Source organism: Thermobia domestica, chromosome 9 (genome assembly GCF_964235325.1).
Source record: "Thermobia domestica chromosome 9, izTheDome1.hap1.1, whole genome shotgun sequence".
NCBI classification, from domain to species: domain Eukaryota; kingdom Metazoa; phylum Arthropoda; class Insecta; order Zygentoma; family Lepismatidae; genus Thermobia; species Thermobia domestica.
The window spans coordinates 43,026,296-43,050,672 of record NC_137462.1 but is presented as its reverse complement, the minus strand read 5'-3'; the positions used below and the strand labels follow the sequence as shown (position 1 = coordinate 43,050,672).

The window sequence follows — 24,377 nt, the reverse complement described above, 5'->3', positions numbered from 1 at the left end:
GATATTGCAGCGCCAAATATTCTAACAAACAATGTGAAGTTTTAATATCGGTTATTGATTATTATATTCTTAAGAAATTTACCACAGTAAATAAACTTCTTTCAGTACATTTGTAACTATTTGTTGTTCGAAATTTTAAGTTTTATAACTTCATGCAGAACATACATTGTCGTACAAATCATTGCTACTCACAATGTCCATGCTTGGCTACTCGGCGTCCATATCGTTTCTTTTAATGATTGTCAGACGTTTTCATAGGACGGTAATATATATGTTCAATACCTTTTCAATATTGTTTTTACTGCAATCAATTGTAAAATCTATTCTTTAAAAAAATGTAAAGTAGGCTTCATTGTAACCAAACGTCACAAACTTTAACATCTTGTTCTACTGTGTGCGGCAAAACAAACAGTACTGAAATCCGTTGATATTTATTTATTTATTGTACAACATAATGAAACATAAGAAAGGTTGGCAAATGGATGTCAACTCAATACATATTGTAAATTTACAAGGAATCGTTCCTGTATATCATGTGTTCAAAATGTTGAACATTATGTTGCACATATTCTTCAAAGTGGTCCTATGAAGAATATATGCATCGATGAACATGTTAGTGAACACGGTTTGCTAGAATGACAAAGCAAATGGCCGAATCTTTTTTGTCTTAACACCGGTGTAGTGGTAGGAAGTTATATGTTAGGAAAATTGCGTCCTTCAACATGCCCAATCTCGAGTCATGAGGTGAGGGGAGTGGGAAGGATATGGAAAATCCGTTCAACAGGAAATCAAGCGATGTCCAAACTCTTGTGAGCAGAATGGTAAGTGACTCACTTCCAGTGTGGACCTTCCTTTAAATCTAAGAAACTAAATAAGGTAGGAGTGTCTCGGTGCAGTAATTACTCTCCTAAGTAGTTCATACAAAAAAAAAGAAACCTGAACATCTCGGAGAGGGGGTATATTATTGCATGTTTCTGCATTTAATGTTCAAAACTTTCCTTTTTTTTTCAAAGCAAACTCACAGCGTTTAATATTGTGTTCAACACCTCCTTAATGTGTTTTTAATTCAGTCCTCTGATTTTGTGTTCGAATCGTTAATTTATGAAACAAAAACTTCAGAGACAAAGCTTTTTCAGGAGAGAAAAATAATTTTAAACAGAATCAATTTTTTTACCAGGATAATGATCTGAAACTCATAACTAACTTTCTGACAAAAATGTAGTTACGTTCTTTCATAAATAAAAGATAGGTTTCTATATGAACGTGCCTCAATATTCTCCCGAAGACGGTTCATTACATTTAATTGAAAAATCACCTAAATGTGGTCTCTGGAGTTAACGTTGTTCCATAAAATAAACGATTCAAATGCTGAATTAATAAAACATTTCACGTAGAGGACTATTGTACACAACATTAAACGTTATAAAATCTGCCCTAATACGTAGTAAGTTTTGAACATTAAATGAATAAACATGCAGTAATTTGCGCCCCCGTGCTAAACATTGAAAGTTTTGAGGACTGAATACATGGACTACTTACTGGAAGAATTACTGTAGCGAGAGGCGCGTAATACGGTAAGGCCATCTCACTTCAAACAGAGAAAATCATGGACACTCGGATTCAGTGTGAAAAAAAGAAATAGAGTATCCTAAGTTTGTATGCGGAGCGAGCAAAGGTGGTTATTTTCCGATCCGGGATATACAGATGATCAGAAAAATGGAAACACCTGTAGTTGGCAACGCGTCAGATGTATGGGTTGGCAGTGGTGTCGTGGCGCCCGCAGCGCCGGACCGCTGGTGGTGGTTTGTTAGGTCGGTCTCCATACTACGTCAGGCGCAGTGGAACAGCAGTGTACAGTGGCTGCAGCAGACGGAGGTAGTGTAAAATGGGAGACCTCTCAGATTTTCAAAGAGGACAAGTTGTTGGTGCGCGGTTATGTGGAGTGAGTGTGACGGCAGTGGCTACTGTGTTAGGTGTGTCGCGTGGGACGGTGTCGAAGGTGATGACGGCTTACACAACAGACAAGAAAACCACATCGGGGAAGGGGAACAGTGGGCGGAAGAAAATCATGAGCGAGAGGTCACGCCGCCTATTAAAGCGCATTGTCAAGCAGAACCGTCGTGCCACTGCGGAGCAAGTGACGGAGGAACTCAATCAGCGTTATGGTCCCTGTTTCGACAATCACAGTCCGCCGCGAATTACATGACATGAATTTACGGGATCATGTTGCACGGGCCAAACCGCTCATCAGGGACCATAACGCTTTCGCACGCCGCAAATGGTGCCGCGACCATGCAACTTGGACCGTTAAGGACTGGAAACGTGTGACATAGACGGATGAGTCATCCTTCACCCTATTCCCAACCACGAGCCGTGTTTATGTGTGGAGAACGCCCAAAGAAGCTTATGATCTGCAGTGTCTCCGCCCAACTGTGAAACATGGCGGCGGCTCGGTGATGCTGTGGGCCGCCATGTCATGGTTTTCATTGGGTCCTGTGGTCACACTTAGCGGACGAATCACTGCCAACGATTATGTCGCAATTTTATGAGACCACTTGCATCCCATGGTCCGGATGTTGTTCCCGGACAATGACGCCATATCCCAGGATGATAATGCACCCATTCACACAGCTGGCGTTGTTGCAGCGTGGTTTGAGGAGCATCGGAATGAAGTTCAACACCTCCCCTGGTCCGCCCAATCCCCAGATCTTAACATAATTGAACATCTGTGGTCCGTCTTGGAAACGACTCCGACGACCATTTCCACCTTCAACCTCTCTCACAGAACTGGCCGATGCCCTGCACGAGGAATGGTGTAAAATTCAACTTGCTATCATTCACGATCTCTATGACTCCATCCCACGTCGCATCAAGGCTGTTCTGAAGGTGAAAGGTGGCCCGACACCATATTAATCTGATAAGTTGCAATTTCGTTGAGGTGTTTCCATTTCTCTGATCACCATCTGTATATAAAAACTAAGAAATGAGAAATAATCGCACATTTACATCCGTCGCAGGTAGCCTTTCTCTGAATTCGTTGCTATTTTAAGAATTTCGTAGGCAAAAATCACACTCTCGCTATGAGGTAATACCCTCCTTACTTTATTGAAATTTCCTACCTTGTATTAGATTGTCTTAGAAAAGGAACTCACGGAGACAACTTCAGCCTTTTTAACTTTACAAACACTACGAAGCCCAATCCCAACATAATGACGTAATAATTGAGAGTGAACACAGGAATTAGGTTCCTCGTAACCATAAGGATTACTCTTAGAAAACTGAATGTTACTTTCACATATTTGAATAACGAACCCAGGATTTACCCGTTGGCAATCAATGCTTATTTTCACACACAATGCAGTAATCTAAATTGAGTACCATACATGATTCTGCAATATCTGTACACTATTACAGTACGTTATGCATTCCATAGGATTTTCATGAGCAGAACTATATTAGTGGCAAAGCTGCGCAAATTTTTCGTTCATTTCAGTTACTACACTCACTTCTGATTAAAAACTGTCATAGCAATTGATTCACTTTAATTACATTTTGTTTCTATGAAAACGACTAGAATGAAGCTAAATTGGTAAATGTATTTCCATAAACTTGGTTCATAGAAGTAATTCATATACATCAATAAACGAATACATAATTTACTTTTCATAATGGTTATATTCATTATTAAGTTGTTCATCTCGGTTTGAGTACATTTACATATACAATGCCTTAGAAATACAAGAATTCAGAAATGTCGTCGCTCTTAAAACAGATTATAATGTCTTATACTTGTCACATATTCTCCACTTTAAAGGGGGATGCGTAAAGATCGGCCTTTTTAGCCTATTAAAGTGATTATTAATGAGCGTTCATAAAAGCAAGCAAATGTCATAAATGTGAAGTTAAAGCTTTAAATATTGCATCTGTGTATGATGTAGAAAGTCACAGAAAGAACCCCACAAATAAAGCATTTTTGTCTTTTGTCAATTTGGACGTTTTCTAATGCTTTACACCAATTTTTGTATGAAGCGTTCAATAAACCATATACATCTAAACATATAAAAGCGAAATACAGATTCGTTGACACATTCACTCAATGATCAACCACCAGCAAAAAGTACTTAAGCTAGAAGCATGAAATGTGAACAGTATGTTCATTTTATAATGTAGAGGCGTACTGAAAACGGATTTTTGAAAAAATCGAACTCTAAGGAGGTAAATAAGGAGGGGTGGACAGAATTTACACACTGATCAACAAACAGAGAAAACCACTGATGCTAGAACCATGAAATTTGGGCATTAAGTTCCTTTTATAATGTACAGACGTATTAAGGACGGATTTTACAAAGCCTCAAAGGGTACCTGGGGGATTTACGCACTGATCAACGCGCAGCGAAAACCACCGTAGCTAGAATCATTACGTTTGATCAGTAGGTTCATTTTGTGATGCAGGTGCGTACTATGAACAGATTTTACAAAATTCGAGCCCTAAGAAGTTACATAGGTTTACCCTTGAACTTTGAATTTATACGACATATTTGCTTCCATGAACACTTTCGGTTTTCATGACAGTCAGTAGGCTTTAAAAATTTTTTACTCACTTCCTTTCTATCAGATTTGATTTTTTTACATAAGATTGACCTACACTTCATACAATCTTTCAATTTAAAGAAAAAAATAACTGAAAATAGCTAAATAATAAGTATACAAATAGTTAGTCCTTGTAATATTAACAATCCAAAATAAATTCTTGATTAGCCTTTCTTGAATTCTACATGTCAAGGTCACCAGTTAATGAAAAATTTACACTAGCAATATCATTTCGAAAAGCATAAGAAATTGAATCAGATCATTCAATAAACAATGCATTCATATATCAGCAAAAAAAAGGAATATACAATGCATAGCTATCATCATTGGTACCAGCATTTCTCTTGGTATATACGTGAAGGACAAGCTCTTTTTTCTGTGATTTCGTGAGTAGCACAAACATCCTATAATATATTATATCAGCAAGAAAATAAAGGACTTACAATGCATAGCTATCGTTACTTCTATCAGTACATACATGACAAGGATAAACAGTTAGTGCTTCATTACTTTCATGAGCACCACTGAAATTTGATGAAGCTCCATGAAATGTTAATGCTTGAACTTCAACTTCTATTTCATACAATCTGTTGACGCATTTACGCGTAATATTTGCACGCTCACTTCCATTCAAAGAATCTATGAAGTAATATGCACAAGGAATTTAACACGAATCCTTCAAAGCCACAACCATATAGACCGCAGCGTTTTTTGCTTCTGGCAAAGTCTCATCACTCACTCCAGTACCGCAATCTACGTAACCCGACAATTCTCTTCCAGTAAATTCGACATGTTTTATTGCCATATCATCTACAACTAATGACACTTGAATGCATTTGTTCTGTTGTTTCGTTATTTGCACCTTTTCGTTCATTGCATTGAAGGCTTCTTCACATAGTCCAGGATTTCCACTCACTGAAGAGTACCATTTTTTTAAAGTCCGTGGATGCGGTAACACACAGTTAAATGTTTTACGAACAGACGCATATGCAGCTGGGGAATAGAAGTCAAGTGTTAACGCAAAACTTCGGAGAGCCGGATCAAATTTTTTGTTACCCGACGGACTCAAGAGGGACTTCACCACTGCATTACCTTCAACACTGAGGGGTACTGATTTTAACAACATTTCTAAAGTACCTTCTGTTATCATACACTTCTCTCTAAGACAGTGCACAATATCCTGAATACTTGCATATTTTTCTCTAAGACGTTTATTCTTCAAGTACAATGCTTTCATCTTCTTTCTGGATTCCATACATTTGGTTTCTGTTTCAAACAACTTCCTTTTGAAAAGTTTTTTTCGTGGTGTTAACTCCGTTCCACTGCAAGAAGGGTCAAGTGACTGCGTATCAACATTAGAAACACCATGAGAAGGGTGCTTTAAGGTAGGTAAAGTTGTGTTACACGACTCCAACACCATATTACGATTGTCTTGTCTGGGAATTAACTTGCTTGATTGAATAATCTCACGCTGAATGCTCTGATCTTCAAAATCTACACATCGGACGTTTGGAGATTTCCACTTTTTTGTTGCCTGAAACAATGTAACAAAAATCAATAGTGTTGATATTTAAAAAAAATCAATACATAAAAATTATAATTACGTCTATAGAGGTGCCATGAAATTTTGAGCACCAAATTAAATTTATGTTTTGTAAAACAAATGGTTTTATAGTTGGAAGTTCACTTCCGATACTTTGTGCATTCAATTACGAATATATTACACGCACTTTTTTTTTCGAAAATGCAGCTTTATTTACTCATGTATTTTCCCAAAATCTAGTAAAAATCACTTTCAATGAGATCAGCTTAGTTGTATGAATAATATACTAACCAAAATATCAAAAATCCAGGTGGGTTTCAAGGAGTCCAACCCGGAAAAACCTGGTGTCTTTTTCTGAGGATGTGAATGAGAATGACGAAAGAATTGGTGGAATGAGAATGTGGGAGGAAATCTGAGAGCACGTTGTTGTCCACTAAAAGCTCAAGTTTGAATTGGACATGATTTGAACTAGGGACCCTACCTTTAAGAGTACTCTACCACTGAGCTACGATGCCCTACTGTTTCGCTTTATAACCAGTAGTGGCGTTAAGATCGACTAGTGTTGCCAGTGTTCTTCAAGAAAAAATATTCCAACACAGTTAAAAACTGCTACATTATTATGACTTACACTGTCAACTCTGTCGAAGTGTGAAGGACTTCAAATGCCTTATAAGCGTGTAGTGGGTGACAGTAATCGGAGTAAGACGTGTTTAACCCCCACTATTGTTTATATGTATAAATAATGATGCGGACCCCCCAGTTGGGAGCTCTCTAATTTGTAATACAAAACCATAGGCAATGCTGTATGTGAGAAGTGCGTGAACTTCACAACAACCCTGGGAAACTTGCCAATAAGTAACATTTTGGTCCTTTCCATTTTAGAAAATACTACACTTACTAATGGTACACATATGATGGACTAGTTATGTACGCCTCTGCCATATATTGTATTACTTGTCATATTTTTCAGCGCTCTGCTCTTGAGGTATTTAACTCAGTTTAATCCCTCAATTGGTGCAGATGAAAGAAAAGTGAAGTCAAGAAAATCTGTGGATGGCAAATTTGGAACAAGTGCCTAAAAATTACCGTAGCTTTTGAACAATACCAAATGCAACAACCCTTTACGTTATCCGTTCTACGCTTTACAACACTAAATCAGAATTTATTATTTTTGAAGGTAAATCGTAAATCCTGTGATTTTTAACTAACAAATACCACCAATACAAACATATATATAATACTGTACATGAAATATAAAGGTTTTATTCAAGCAGACGGTTCTACCAAATAGAAAATTGATAGGTGAAACATTTTTCGTGAAGGAATGGAAGTGTGAATATAGGGTAGGTGGGGGCAAAGATCCGCAGTTTTCACGTTTTTTCTTTTCTCGATTTATGGTCTTTAATTTCGAAACTCGAAATGCCACAAATTGATACTTTATTTATTCAGCTACATTGAACATCAATTTTAGAACCTGCAAAGTTACTGTGTTTGAGTGGGAATTTGATTTTATGGACCCATGCAATTTCGGACCTTTGCCCCATTGCATGGGGTAAAAATCCGCAAGTGAATTATAATGCGGATTGTTTCCCCACACAGAAAAAACAAAATTGTTACAAAACTTTTTGGTATTTTTACTGTATTAAACTGTGTTATAGTTACCATAATACATAAAATAGTTTTATTCGTGTATTTTAAATTGACAAGTAGGTCTCGATACTTAAATAACATTAGAAATTGAACAAAAAACTTTAGAACAGAAACAAATCACTCAGATCAGTCTTAAAACCTATCATATCTTTGAAACGAGTTGAAGTGCTTTCAATCGGTTTGGACAATTTCCTCACAACGTCGTCTTTATGAAAGAATGATTGTTCAACCGTTTCCTTGAATCGCATGGTGCGAGAAACCCTTTTATAGAAGACACCTATGTAGCCATCAACGTCAACTTCTATTATTTTAGCCACGTATAAACGGAATGATTTCGCTTTTCCATACACTTTGACCACAACAAAGTCACCGACTGCAAGCTCAGCTGGAATATTGTCGTTCTCAATTTCCGATTCACCACTGGATAGGGTTAGTGAAAATTCATAGTCGTCACTGCTCTCGTGAAGAGAAAATTGAGATTCTGATTCAGATGATGACAGTTCTTCACCAATTTTCTTTTTCGGATTACCAGTATTTTGAAAGAGTCTCTTTTTGGATTGTTTTGGTTTGTAGACATTTTTCTCTTGATCTACCTTCCTCTGTCGTAGTTCTTCAAGTCGTTCCTTGTGTGGTGTTGAAGTGAGAAGAGTCGATTTTAGACTTCTTCCTGTACGGTTTCTTTTAACACTTAGGCCTATTTTCGGAAGTGGAATAATATCATAGGGAGACACGGGTGACTGATCAGAATTAGAAGTTCCAGGCTCAAAGTGTTGCAGTGCAGCTCTGTTACTTGTTCTATCAACGGAAGATGGTCCAGGGATAGAATTACCGGGAGCAGTCACCTTATCGGAAGTTGAAGCCTCAAATGTTGCATTGTCCAGGGCAGACTTTTGTATGCTTCCATCAGAAGAAGCGGAAAGCAGAGTTGTAGGATGTTTCAAAGGAGCCGTGGAACGTATTCCATCTGAGGAGCTGGAAGAGACAGGATTAGGATTTCCTGGAATAGTTGCGTTGGTGGCTTCATTACCCATTGTTTCTGAAAGAGGAAGTTGAAAGTTTTCCAGCGATCTGTCTTCAAAACAGATTATTCCACGCAGGTCAGGATCTTCAAGATCAACCGTGTCAATTTCAATTTCTTGTTCTGTTACTGAAGCTGGTAAAAAGTCTTCATCAGTGAAAATATTGATATCCAGCGGATGAATTCCCGTTACTCGAAATCCATGAGTAGCTTTCTCTACTGTGGCTGTCTTCTCGAACGCTCGACTAAATATACCTGCTACATAATACTCCGTCAATACTTGACCAGGATTTGATGTGATCCAATTGTCGCACAAATCATCATAATAAGCTTTCAATGGTCTAAAGAAAGCACGGTCCAAAGGTTGGGTTCGGTGACTGCTATGAGGAGGAATACTAACCATGTGTATGTTGTTTTTCTTGGCCAAAGTAATAGCCTGGAGTGAAACATGCGATATATGATTATCTAAAATAAGCAAAACTGGGCTTTCTGCAGAAGGTTGAGTGTGTTTTTTGAAATGATCTAGATAAACTAAAAATGTCTCCACATTCATGTAACCAGAGTCGGTCACAGCCATTGCAGAACCGATTGGCCCATCTTTCAGAAGAAGTGGATTGTTCCTTTTTCGTGAAAATATGAAAAAAGGTGGAACATAATGTCCTGTAGCACTCATCGCACAAGCAACTGTCACTGTTTTTCCTTTGTCAGCAGACACATTTTTTGACACTTCTCGTTTACCTTTTGGAGCAACATGTTTAGGTAATTTATTCGGGACGGTTTGGAAACCACTTTCGTCCATGTTATAGATACGATTTGGCGGGAAGTGATACTTCTCCTGAATTTGTACCAAATTTTGAAAATACTGAGTCATCTGTTGCCTGTTGAATCCCATTGTTCTAGCAACACTTGTCTTTCTCGGAGTCCGCAGAGAGAGATGATTCCTCTTCATAAACTCCCTTGTCCAGTCCCTGCCAGCTAACTTCGATTCCTTTGAGAAGGAATGTGTGATTCCATTTCTTTCTGCATATTCGTAAGCAAGGAACCGTAGAGACTTCAATGTAAGTCCATAAAAACGGGCATCTAAATCTTTAAGATGTTGCACTATTTCCTTTTCTTGCTCTGGGGTGAACACACGTTTGAAACGTCCAAGTGACTTAACTCCGTTACCAACTTTTAATCTTTTACGAACTGTTGACTCATCAAATCCCAGAACTCTGCCGATTTCTCTTACAGACATACCATCTGCTTTCATTTGCTGCGCTTGTTGAAGAAGAGCATCGGTCAGCGGTCTTAAATCTTGTCTCTTTCTTTTGTAGTTCCTGCAACGAGAACGTGAAATTTGTATGAGAATTTCTAGCATTAGAAAATATTCTTTTTCAGAGATATTATAAACATTTGACAATAGTTCAGTGTATTCTCACGATTGCATGCGGTGTTGCCAAGAGACGATACGAGAAGAGACTTTGAGGCTGTCTCGTCTCGTCAAAACGCTGTATCGTCTCGTGTCTCGTCTCAAAAATAATTGGCCCGTCTCTTCTCGTTTTTGATCAAGATGAGACGAGACACGAAAAAGTCTCGTCTCGTGGCAATATTAAAGCATATATGATACCAGTCGAGACGAGAGTTTAAAGCTGTGTCGTCTCTTCTTATGAAAACACTGTCTCGTCTCGTTTTCGAGACGAGACAGGAGACGAAAAATGTCTCGTTTCCTGGCAACACTAATTACATATTACTGTTAGATCAAAATTTTATGGCTGAAAAGTAGGTCTACACTATGCTCTATTTTAGTTCAGTACTATAATTAATTCAGAAGGTATCAACATAAAAGGTCTAAATTTCCTTTTAGTTTCACACGATTCGACAAAGGAACAAACAGGAAAATTTTAAAAACATAATAGAGGTTGTATTCAATACATCGATATTCAAAACACAGGAAACTACCAAAATTTAAAACATTGACACTTCCAAAATTCAGCTAACGTCATGTTAGGTTAGACTTCCTTAGAAATAAGATTTTCGCTATATCGGTGTTTTGAGTGTCGCTCTCTTAATAGACACCCACTTAATGAAGTATATAAAGTCTGATATAGCCTATATGCAATTATAAAGTATGCCTAAGACAGAATTAATTTTTGAACAGAAGAAATTATTTAGTAATTCAATATGAATCCCCAACCACAAGCCAAATTTGGTATTGATTTAACTTAGTCCGTTAGTCTGTAGCCTCGAATATTAGTCTTCTTTTACACAGCACTTGCACAGCATAGTCACCGACATATGTATCGATATGGCCTATGTATATAGGTAGTAAGATAGATTTTTCGAAGAATATATAACTTTTTATTTAAAAAACGTTCGAACGGGGTAAAGGTCCGCAGCGGATTTTTACCCCACTCTCTCCGCGGATTTTTACCCCATTTTGCCATTGTGGAAAACTCTGCTAATTCCCGCCAAACAACAATAGAGCTCGATGAACTGCCTCCATTAAAAAAATAATAAATCTTTAGGTATATCAAAAGAAACATAATAATACATAAATCTATAATAACACCGGCGTCAAAGAAGTGCATTGTTTATTCTAAATTACATCAAACTATGCGAAAACGTAACTTACCTCATAGCTTTAAAGGTTTTAGTTGTAAAGCAACAAGACTTCGTATGTCACCTCTCCTTGATGATAACTCGTGATCTGAAAAGCAGTGGTGCCAGTTCAATTCTAAACTAACCTGCAAACGCCCTGCGGATCTTTGCCCTCCGCGGATCTTTGCCCCCAAATACCCTAAGTAATTACTGGCAGTGCACAGCATATTGAAATGCATTTTTAGTTATAGTGAAAGTATTGTATGTATAAGTGTCCTCTTCCACTGTCCTCGTTTATGCGTATACCCTCTGTCGCTGACGCGTCTGCTCACTACAGAAGCACCCTCTCGCTGCCTCTCGAGCCCCCTTGCTGCGCTTATGCTCAGACTCGGTTGCATAGCGGCAAGGTTCTAGGATACAGGTCCCCCTCCCATTTAGCTGTATTAAAGACAAAAATCAACGTGCCCTGCGGTGCTCTTACCCGCATCCACTCGCTGGCGCTCGCTCGGCAATACTATGTGAATTAAAATTTAAACTTTGGTAAAGAAAGGAACCAACCTAGGTATTAATCTTTATGGGGGGACCTGTGTTTTAGAACATTCCCTAAAAACTGCAGTGCATAAAACATAAACTTGGGTAAATGTTTAGTAATGGGGGGCCAAGAATGGCAAAATACAAGAGACCTCTATAATTTACAGGAGACATGAGTTGATACTGCTGTTCAAGTAGTCAAGACAGTATCGTACAGAATTTTATGTAGGCAATATGGGACCTGTTCCAACTATAAAGGTAAGTGGTGGTGATTGCCCATTTCATGTCGAGAACAGAACCTAACGAACCCCTGCGGGAATTCTAACCTGTTACTACTACTACTACTACATATGCTATGCATCCTAATTTAAGGTATGCAACCATACAACGACCGGAATGAAACCGAATCGGAATAAAATATCGCAAAAAAGTAGGTGAAAAAGCTGGTCTCCCCAAGTTTAAACAATAGCCCTAACTTGTGCTAGGTGGCCACTAAATGGCACGAATGCTATGGAAGGGAGAGTTCTAGAACACAAGTCCTCCATATACGTTAGTAGCAAGGTTGGTTCCTTTCTGTACCAAAGTTTAAATTTTAATTCACAGAGTATTGCCGAGCGAGCGCCAGCGAGTGGAGGCGGGTTAGAGCCCCGCAGAGCACGTTGATTTCTGTCTTTATTACAGCTAAATGGGAGGGGGGCATGTATTCTAGAACCTTGCCCAATGTTTATGCCATACGTACACACTGTTATACAGAGCCCTCCTGAAGTCAATCTACAATTAGTAATGGAACTCCTAATTCAGTGCATGCTCCGCTAAAAGAAATGCAAAGCTTTAATCTATCCTGAAAATGTAAGATTTGTGTAAAAATTTGGTAGAACCGTCTGCTAAAGTGAACGTGAACCCATTTACAAATAACTTTTTTGTCCAGAATATCGATTAATAACGCGCGACTTGTATGAGAGATATGTCTATTGCTGCTTTTAACAATGAGTGAGGATTATTTTATCCAGTAATTGACATCATTAGCAATTTTTAACAGAGGCAAAGTAAGCCTACTCCCTCCACAACCATACAGTTTCCTTGCCAAGGTGTCACAGAACACTTGTAGGTTCTATAATTTTGGCAAAATTACCAACAACTCATAAACATACAATTTAATAAATAAGCAAACTTAATAACAGTTTGACAATTCTCTAAGTAGTAGTCCTTACGAGCTTCTTGACAGTGTAAATGCAATGCATATGCTTATTTACCCAATATTATTACAAGTACACAATCACGTTTTATTATTTATTTAAACCTTAAAGGAAAGAAAATAACTTACCTTTGAAATATTATGAAATTCCAAAGAAAGTTTATTCATTCGGCATAAATTTCTCTTCAGAACAAAGATAATCAACACATAACACAAATACACATTATCATTATCTCTTATTCCCTTCACAATATGGCGGATCGATTCGATTTTTGCGAGTTCGATACCATCAAAGATCTCGCATTAGGGCACCTCTAGGTCTATATATTATCTCAATGATTAGGAGAGCGTTTTTTTTTTTTTTTTTTTTTTTTTTTTTTTTTTTTTTTTTTTTTTTTTGCAAAAAGGTTTAATTGCATAGAAATTTATTGACAGGTTCACGAAGTGTATGGTGAAAATGCTATATTGCGTCAAGCTATCGCGAAGTGGTGCAACATGTTTGAGAAGAGAATTACAGATATTGACGGCGCTTACCGTGAGGCAAGATCATCATAAACTTTGACAAAGGCTGAGATCGTAGCTCGCGTGAATGAATTGATTTCCATGTTTTCAGTCCCATAGAAGAAGAATTTTCAGTGACGACAATCACTCAGATGAGAAGGTGAAGGCTGTAGCCTAACAATGGTTATTGGAGTTAGACGGAAATTCTTCGCAGAAGAAACAAACAAACAAAAACTTGTGTCACAACTCGACAAATGTTTAAATAAAGGAGGTGAATACCTCGAAAAGTAGCTTTGTATGGAACTTCTATGTATTAATAAAAATATTGTAAAAGTCCGCAACCAACTTTTTGACTAACCCAGGTATTTACTTGTACACTGGTTTATCACACGTAGTATTTATTCGACCGACACATCTATCGGAATCATAGTTTTTCCTCCAAAGGGAACTGAGGAATTCCTCATTCGATCTCAGACCACAAAAGTTTGTGATGAACATCATATCTATGAGTTTACTCAGGAAGTTTCCATTTTCACCTACATTCTCACACCACGAATTCTTTCACAATAATTAGCTTTCATTTCTCATCCGTCTCCATTAGCCTAAAAGACATAACCGTCAGACGTTAAAGACTTCATTTCTTTTCAGTTTTTCCTCCGAGAATTTAGTCTGTAGTGAGACAAAGTAGATAATCAAACATGTGTATCTGCTTCTTTCCAATTCTTTTAACTTGAACAATGTACAGTGATTTTTATTCGTTGAAATATTGTACATGATTATTGTTTATTTTCTTCTTTGAACTTTCGATAAAATACCCAAGGAATTCTTCAGTTTCTTTGGGGGAAGGGGGGGGGGTTCCCTTGCGCCGCGCCTCCACCACGTAGAGTTAGGCATTAATGGAATCTGGACATTCCTTTTTACCCGACTTCGATCCAACATTTCGTTCACAAATAATGTTTTTGCATTTTTCCGACATTTTTTTAGCTGGCCATAGCGCCGAAAGGGATCATTTTTACATTTAAGTTGGTCTACAGTTTTTGTCTTATCTTGGTGTCAGGAAGCACCTTTTTTTAACATATATAAAAGAGCAAACCTAGTGATTCAATCATCAACAGATCTCAACTACTATGCCTAGAACATTGAAATGTTGTGGAAATGTTCCTCTTGTTGTAGATAGGATGAAGTTTTGCGAAATACGAATTCTATTGGGGGGGGGGGGAGGAGAGGTTTGAATACTCCTTATATTAAGAAATCAAGATATAGGATTCGTTGAAATATGTATCCTAAAGGAAGTTTTAGGGGTTAAAAAAAAAAAAAAAAAAAAAATCTGCCACGAACTGAATCTCTCACGAATCCCTGAATTTAGAGAGATGATACTCGGCCTATATATAGACTCTTCGTTAAAAAGTAAAAAGGCTGTTTCAGTTTTTTGAAAGCTCTTCTCCTAAGGGGGAAAGAGATTTCGTTCCTATAATATTCAAATTTATCTTTCTTTTTATCAGAAAATGCTAAATGTAAAAATTTGCTTAAATTGGAGGTGTGAAATTTGCCACATAGACTCTCAGTTAAAAATAATTCAATATGTTTCAGCATTTCAAAAAATTCCACTCCTATGGAAAACATTTTTATATACAAATTTCCCTTTACTTTCTTTATTCTGGAAGTTCTGAATGTAAAGATACGTTTAAGTTATAGTTATGAAATTTAGTAAGGATCTTTTCTGTAATATACAAATTGCCCTCTCTTTATTCGGAAAATTCTCAATCAGAAAATTTGCTCAAGGTAGAGGTGTGAAATTCGGTGTATAGACTCTTAATACATGTTTAAGGCTTTTCAAGAACTCCTCCCAACAAAGAAAAGGAAGGGGGAGGGGACTTCTAAATTATTCAAAATTCTCTTTTTTTAGTTAAGAGTACCCAAGTATGGGGATTTGTTTAAGTTGTGCGTATGCTCTCCGATACACAATATGTTCATTAAAAATGTGTGATTTAGTGTTTTCGAAAATTCCGAACCATAAGGAAAAAAAGACGACAATTCTTACAATATTCATATTTCTGGTTTTATATTTATTACACGTTATTTTTTCTATGCTCAGAAAGGACACTTCTGCTAGTATTAATATAATTTAATGGCCATTTATCTTCTTCTAGGACGATGCCCTATGCGCGAAATATTAGTTTCTACTATGAACATGTTTCCACATTGTTTTATGTTTAAGAGTATACACTACAGACAAAAGGGAAGATGTTGAGATTTTGTCTAATATGTATATTCTAGTGTGCTATATTACGTAGCTATAACATAAACTTCTTACACTCATACATGGATGGTCGTTCCAAATAAAATACAGATTCTTTATTTAAAACGAAAAGTACTTTTTGTAGACAAGACTCGATCCATGCCAACATCAACAGTAACACTCAGATCCATTACGCTATCCAGTGTACCAAGAACGCCTGACTCTGATTTCTATTCTGTTTGTTTCTGTTACTGTTCTATTGACAGTGTACCCTCTACAGCCTTCAATTTGGCATCATGCACTATGTCGGTTTTTGTCTTTCATCTCCTATCTTGTCATTTCTATGATTGTCTACTACACGTCACTTGTATATTTACTTGGCAGCAATGTCCAGATGAGCTATTTCTATTAAAGAATACGCACATTACTCTATAACAGAACTAAAGGAAAATATATTCCTCTTGTAAAGATATCCAAGGAACGTAAGGACTTAGGTTCTAATTTTTGGACTTAGTCTCTGGAAGGCAGTCTACGTGTTTGTAAACATATGTGTACAATGTATAAATTCAGAAGAGTAATGTTCTGCACAGCGTGTCTCCCTAAAAAAATGTGCGAGTAATAGTTGAATTAATGGCTGTTGCCTACTCCTATTAGAAGAGACTGGAGGACAAATTATATAATAATACATGCAGTCAAATAATAACCAGCTTGTAGTGACGACCTCGCACTTCTTCATCTTTACGTGTATATCCACCGTTGCTAATGTGTCTGACACTTGCAGACGTTCCTCCACACGAGTCAATTAGCTTCACCTTCCCTGAACGGGCATAGATGCAATGATAGCCTTTACTCACCACCAAGCATACGCTGATGCGTTTTTCACAGAAGTTTCTTAAACGCAGCTTACACAGATTGTTTTAAGAAAACTATGTATTTAAGGCCATATGACTAACGTTCTTCTAAAATTAATCTGCACCGAGAAAAGCTAAGACCCAAGATTTTTCAAAAACGCTGTAGTTATATGTAATAAATACCTAGTAATTCCTGGATTCTCAATCTGAACCCTCACAAATTATTATTCCCTCCTAAAGCAAACCTGCACTGAGAGATGCAACGCCGCTTATAAAATACCATTTCGACAGGTGTTAACGAGTTAAATTTGACCAAAAGATGGGATATAGACTATGCACTAATTTTCAGGCTTAGTTCGTTAGTTGATATCCCGAGGCGGATTGTTACAAAAGTAGTTCGGTGACGTTGCTGCATTACGTTGTCATTCTAAAACTGGTATAGTTAAATTTATTATCGCAGCAAAGTTATTGTTATTTAGTTCATGTTGGAGGTGTTAGGCTGGGCGTGTCCCCTCCCCCCACACATTGTTCACTTCTTCCTCCCACATTTTGAGTTTTGTTGTTGAGAGGATACATACTTCGACAGAGTAACTTTTTAGCAGATTGTTTTTGTTCACTTGTGTGTGTTTATATATAAGTTAGTACATAATATATAATGTACTAATATACAGGGTGTTTCAAAACAATACCGACAACGTTTGGGAGGTGATTCCTGACACCAAGATAAGACAAAATGTATAGACCATTCTGGATGCACAAAGGCTTCCTTTCGGAGTTAAAGGCTGCCGAAAATATGAAAAAAATGAACTTTAAAGGTCCATAGCTCCAAAACTATGGTACCTACTGTAAACGAAATGAAATCTTTGAGTTTTACGTCCCACAGTTATGCCGGTTAGGCTAAAGGAGACGGTGATGATGAGTAATGAATGAAATGGTGGAATGAAGAAAGTGGGAGGAAACGGGAGAACCCCGAGGAAACCCACGCACACGGGTATCTACTGTAGTCGGGTCAAGACTTAACTTAGAAACTAATATGTGCGCTATCCAAAAATATTTTTCTTCAGAATAGTTTCAGAATTCTAAGGTACTCACGAAGCAGTTTTTAAAGAAGGAGTTTGGCTACGAACATTTAATTTCAAGTACCCTCCACTATAAAAATTGTTCCGGAAGTACCACAGGATTCTGAAACTTGGATATTTGGATAGGGCACATACTAGTTCCTAAGTGAAGTCTTAAACCGACTACGGTAGGTCCCATAGTATTGAAGCTATGGACCTTTAAAGTTAATTATTTCATGTTTTCGGCAGCCTATAACTCCGAAAGGAAGCATTCGGGCACCCAGGTTGGTCTATACTTTTGTGTTACCTTAGTGTCAGGAATCACCTCCCAAACGTTGTCGGTGTTTTGAAACACCCTGTATAAATATATAAGTTGTAATTTACTACGTAGTACGTAATATATAAGTTAGTTCTTGTGTTTAATCATTGATTTGTATTCTTTTCTTCTACTCCACCCGAATATTTTTATCCCAAGTTAACAGGTATTTCAAGACAGTATGGTATGCTTTGTCTTCCTTTGTCTTCGTTGATAATAATTTGATGGTGTTAGCACTCTTCTGTGGTGATTCACGGTTTTAACGCATTGTGACTGATTAGTGGCATAGTATTGTTATCCAATATCTCTATGTTGTCTGTTTGCCGTAGTGGTTGCGAGTTACTTGATCGCGGGATACGGTTAGCACATGGGTTTGCTTTTAATGTTTGTCGGAGGTCGATGTTTTAATTTTGTAAGTAATTTTTAATATTTTTATTGTTCTATTCGTAAACCACATGAGTCGAAATTAGTTATTATATGGATATTGAAATAGTGCTGTTTTTGGTATACTTTTGAAAGATGGTCGATAAAAATGAAAGTGAGGAGGCTTATGTCATAGCCGTGTTACAGTAGGGCGTGTCGATTTTTTCAATTTTCAAAATCCTAAAATGAGGGGTGCTAAAAAGTTTAGACCTGGCATTGTATTTGGAGGCATATATTTACAAATTCGATATAATGTTGTTTTGCTAGGTAAATATCAGTCCAAAGTTTTGTCATTTTCGTTCTTTTTTTACAAATATACTTTTGTTGTTCATAGATGGCGCCAGCGCTGTATTTCATTTATTGAGCAGAAATAATGCTTGTTAAGATTAGTTTTATCTATTTGCACATTGCTGAATTACAGTTTTAATATTATGTCAAATTTATATTCTACAATTATTAAATGAGATACATTTTCAATTTTAAACGGGTGCTAAAGTTCTCACATTTATTATATAATAACTCCAAGGGTATAAGATTGAGAGCTTCAAATTTGAGTGTGGAAACGTTTTCAACTAGTACTTATATTCACATCGTGCTTTCTTGATGTTTCTTTACAATGACTTCTAAGACAAAAACAAAACGTAATACATTTACACATAGGAGTAATTTGATTGAAACCGGCATAGAATTGTTACCCTCTTAACTTCCCCTCATTAAGCTATGCTGTCATGCAGAGCATTTGGTATGGTGTTGGCTTGCGTGCCACAGCTGCCATATCTACTGCCGCCCTTATGGATGTTGGCTTGATGACCGACAAAGACCAAAGGCTTGTGATTGATCACAATAAAATGAAGAGAGCACAAGAAAAAAATAATGAAATCCGTGGACCAAGAATTTGATGAATTCTGTCAGCAAAGTATAATCGACTGCATCTTCTTTGACGGCCGTGAAGATATTACGAACGTTATGTTGGTAGCAGAAAATTCAAATCACCAGTTCGCTGGGATTATATGAGAACAAAACTATTCTGTTTACAGCAAAACAGGTAGACGTTATCTTTATAATTTCACTCCTCAGAAAGATTGTGACAATAAAAAGCAAGCTGAAATTTTCGGTGATAATCTTGAAGATTTTAGAAGGGCATTGATAAAATCGTACACGCAATTGGAGGTGATTCTACTAACGTCAACACTGGTTGGAAAGGTCGTGCTATGCATTGGGTAGAAGTCAAACTCGATCGTAAGCTAAATTGGTTAGTGTGTGCTCTTCACACCAGCTGGTTACCTTTGCGACACTTAATCACAACGCTCGATGGCATAATTTTGTCTAGCAATCAATGGAAAGGTACTATTGGAGATATGCTAGACGCATTTACTGGACTTGAAGTCGATCCTTCATAGCAAAAACTCCCAATTGAAGAGCCTCTTATTGCGCTGAGTGAAAATATCGTAAAAGATTTATCTGCAGATCAAGCATACGGATATCAGATTACACAGGCCATTCTCACTGGAAAATCTCCATGGTATCTGGCGCTTCTTGAAATTTGTCCAGTCAGTCATTCAAGATGGTTGACTACAGCACATAGACTGCTTCGTTTGTGGGTTTTTAAACATGAACTTAACGTCAAATATCTCATAACTCTTAGGCGGATAGTGAAATACATTGTTAGTTTCTATTATCATGCTGGTTCAACATCAAAGTCAAGCATTGCTGGGAAAAAGGGACACGCCACATCTTGTTTCAACTGCATTGACTTCATATGCAGAAGAAGATTGTTGTGAATGCTGTACTTCAAAAGATACTTAACTTGATAAATGAGGCGGTACAAGGAAATCTCTCTGTACGTCCGAGGAAAACACCTGCTATTGACCCCAATGCCTCGTTCATGTTAGATATGATCGACTGGTCTAAAGGTGTTTATGAACCTCCCTTGACATGCAAACTTTCAACAGTAGTAGTAAAGAAATTTGTAGACGTTCCGATGAAAGTACCACAGTGGCCAAATCTCGCTCAATCTATAGAAAGGTGTATGAAACAAGTCACACAGGCGGCAGCAAAAAATTACACATGAGAAACGTGAGGGGTACATGATAGTTCAAGAAGGAAGTCCACAGGTGATGTCCGAAAATGAATCAAAACAGGACATAATGAAACTTGTTTTATGATTAACTTGTGCGTTAATAGTATTGCTTACTTGTTGCTGTTTCTTGAATACATTTGTATCAAAGAGCTCCTCCGTGGCTCAGCGGTTAGCGTACGCGCCTTTGGCGTGGGAGACCCGGGTTCGATTCCCGGCGGGAGCTCATGTGGTTCGGATTCCACGTTAATCAGTAGGTCCACGTCTCATATAGCCTCGCTGCTGAAAGGGACGCTAAACTAAAATCAACTCAACTCAACATTTGTATTAAGTAAAACAAGGACAGCTTTATCACAAAATGTAACACAAATGTAGCATATATATAGTAATACTATAGTAGTAAGTAAGAAATGTATGAACTGTATGATGCAGCAGTTACAAAATAATTCATTATCATTAAAAATTAGTAGTTTGTCAATGTGGTTGAGTAAGGTATTTTTAAAATCAATGAAAAATGTGTTTCTCAAGATTTGTAACAGAAGTTACACACATCAAACATGGAGAACGTTACATGTTTTTTTCTAAAACAATTATAAAGTATAATAGTACGTAACCAAATAATGCTTTCTGTTCTTAGTAACTGCAATGCAATAATATAAAGTCTAAATACAGTATTTCAGTACTTCCGTCTATGTATGGAGAAATTTTATTGAGTGTTTTCTCAAAGTATTGGTTATATGCTCTTTCTTACTGTACCTCTAGCTTAATTAATATGTTTGATTATTAATAAAATGTTTCATACGGAAAAATAATTTATTTTAAAGCATTGCATAGCTTTTTCGAAAGTATTTCAGTATGAAATTCCGAAAACTGCTCTTGTGCTATATTCAAATCTTGATTTACCTAGCTAGAATTTATTTAATCGCAAAACTAAGTACGGATTTGAATTTCTCATACCTAAAAACATACTTTTAAGACCCCTCATCCTGAAAAGTTGCAAAAATTATATTTCACCCTCAAAAATGACACGCCCTAGTGTTACAGCCTTTTGCATTGCGCTAATTACTCCCCTTTTACAATTTTTTCTTCCTGATTTGAATGTTGGCGATTTTTTCAGAAATGTAATGAAATTAACATTGTCTCACTATGTATTCAGATAACTGTTTGAAATTGTGTTTATCTTAGTAGAATATCAACTTATAAACTTTACCCGTAAAACCTACGGACGAAGTATGTTACTAGATTTCACAATAAGATTGCATAATAATCAAAATATATCGAAATCTTACCTTTCACATGTTTAATAAGGTAAAAATATGAAATGAAACATGCGCTCTTTACCACGTAGTAGTTCATAAGAAAGACACGATAAGGTGAAGTGCTATTTGAAGCCATAATTGAAAGTCATCATAGAAGTGTCGCAATACTGTGCGACGCGAAAGGCATGTAATTTCATGCAATATGAACTGTTTTTTTATTATCGCATACCCACCGTTGCTAATGCGCCTGCTCCCTTCGGACGCACCGCTGCGCTGACCTTGGTGCTCTCCCTGCGCTCCTGCCCTGACTCGGTTGGATAGCATTTGTGGTTTTCAGAGGCCACTTAGCATAAGATGGTTTGAGTTTTAACGTTGATCTATATATTTTGCACCGTAGTTTTTACATTATATGTCCATACGCTGCACTTGTACTCTGCCCTCGTAAAGTTAATCTGCATCCGTCAATGCCAGTCCTTCGTTAAGAAACATTTTCTAAGGTTAACTGCTGTATCGCCGGACCAAATTTAGAAAATTTACCAGATGAATTGGATAATTTATTTTGGTATTTTGACGAGGAGTGAGTGAAAGTCAGGCGAGCGGAGTAGTTGTTTTTGATATTGTAAGCCGCACTATATGTGGAGGCGGAAGGAATTGTTTGGCGGAGAGGTACAATTGTCTTTATGGGAAAAGCAGTGTGGAAATGGTACGTAATTGTCACAGATTGTTACATACCGTGTTTTGAGTTTATCAAGTTGTAAAAAATACTGAGCGTCAGTAGTTGGAACTGTGTGAAAGGCATGGTCCACTAAACAGGTGAACAGTTTGTCATAAATGTAAAAACGAGTTAAATCTACAGAAAAGAAGAGGAACTTCTAACAAAATCTAATCTAATCTACACTAATTTAATAAATTTTGGTACTTTTTTGGGTTAAGTTCCAAAGTTGGGCGTCCGTTTCCAGCAAAATTTTAAAAATTTACAGGAAAGATATGGATAATTTGACGGTTTATGTGCATGATATTATATAAGGGTCTCGAAAAATCTGTTTATTTGTTATACATAAGCGGTTATAAACATGAGACGGCGAGCAGGGAACTACTTAGCGCAAGGTAACCAAACAGTTGCATTGTTGGAAAGTAACGAGCATTTATATTATCAACATGGCGAATGTACAAGGGCAATGAAGTGACAGTTTTAACATTTCTGATGCGATACGTTGATAACGAGCAAAATCTTTTAAAAGTTTGTGAAGAGTAGGGATTAATGAACCTAATAACAAACTGCAGAAAATGTGGAAAAGAGATGACGGCGAAACACGTGGCGAAAGCGTACGCCCAACTTCGAAATAAATTCCCCCCCCCCCTTTTTTTTTTTGATGGCATTTAGTGTCTACACCAAAGCTGTATAACACATATGCGATGCATTTTATGACATAAAATGTGTTTTACTATCCTCGTTTATGTGTATACCCATCGGCGCTGACGCGCCTGCTTCATACGTGTGCACCCACCGCTGCCGCTTGCGTCCCCCGGCTGCGCTCCTGCCCTAACTCGGTTAGACAGCATTCATGCTTCTTAGTGGCTACCTAGCACAAGTTGGTTAGTTTTATGCACTAGATTTTATGCCATATGTCCACAATGTATTTCGAACAATAATCACTACAAAGTGAGCCAGGGTCACAACACAGTATTTTCGTGTGGTGATTTTTTCCGATTTTCGTGTGGTCCGGCGATATAGCAGTAATGAACTTTCTAAGATAGTAAGAGAATATTTCCTGTTAAAATCAGTGTGTATGTTATGAATATACTTATACCGCCGCAAAATGGGGCACCACTGTAATATTTTCCATCTTACGATGGATTTTTCTCCATTTAGAACATATTTTCTTACTTTACTGACAATCCGTATCAACTTGTTTTTTAACATATCTGCAACTGGAACTTTACAAATGCAGAATACAGTACAGGACTAAATTAGATCACAAGGTAAATACACAGAAACATAAAAGATATAAAATACTCACTCTCTATTAATTGTGTAGAAATTGTTATCAAAATTTCAAATTAAGCACTAAAAAGTCATTTTTACAAAAATATTCCGAGAACTTCTGCAGTGTTGAATGACAGTTGAATGACGAACACCGAAATAGGCCCAGTTGAGGGAGTCATTACGTAAATTGTCACTGCTTTAGTTCCTATTCCTTAATCTCAGGAAAATGAAAATAGTTGTATATCTTATCGCAAGTAAAGTGTTTAGATTTTAATATTTTTGAAACATGATGTTCTTTGCTAACCTCACTATTATAACAACGTTTTTAAGCGTCATTGCTATTTTTTTTTCGAACAGAACAAGTAATTACAGATTGGACATGTGATTCAAGTAGCATACAGATATAGTGTATTTCATCTGGGGCCTTATTATTTCGTATCTATCTCCGCAAAATGTGCTGATCGCAAAGCAATTGTGGCTGAAATCTGGATGTTTTCTAATAATACGTAAATTTCACTTTTCATTGCCACAAAATAAACGGAATGTGCCCTCTGCTCGT

At 37.1% G+C, this 24,377-nt stretch overlaps 1 protein-coding gene across 2 annotated transcripts; it reads right to left on the bottom strand.

The window, feature by feature from the left end:
* Positions 1-420: 420 nt before the first annotated feature.
* On the bottom strand, positions 421-24,377 carry LOC145694614 (uncharacterized). 2 transcript variants are annotated; one of them, XM_081771009.1, is made up of 2 exons: positions 23,853-24,377; positions 421-6,124 (listed from the first exon to the last, which is right to left on the bottom strand). In XM_081771009.1, the coding sequence occupies exon 2, from the start codon at positions 6,008-6,010 to the stop codon at positions 5,255-5,257; it is 756 nt and encodes a 251-aa protein (XP_081627135.1). In that variant the 5' UTR covers positions 6,011-6,124; positions 23,853-24,377; the 3' UTR covers positions 421-5,254. The 2 variants fall into 2 exon arrangements, with proteins under 2 accessions (XP_081627135.1, XP_081627134.1); XM_081771008.1 differs by lacking the exon at positions 23,853-24,377 and adding an exon at positions 13,237-14,688.

Coding starts and splice junctions, on each gene's coding strand:
- LOC145694614 (XM_081771008.1), bottom strand. CDS start 13,275: ATGAATAAACTTTCTTTGGAATTTCATAATATTTCAAAG. Junction 6,125..13,236: donor AATTTCATAATATTTCAAAG/GTAAGTTATTTT, acceptor ACATTGTTTCAG/GCAACAAAAAAGTGGAAATC.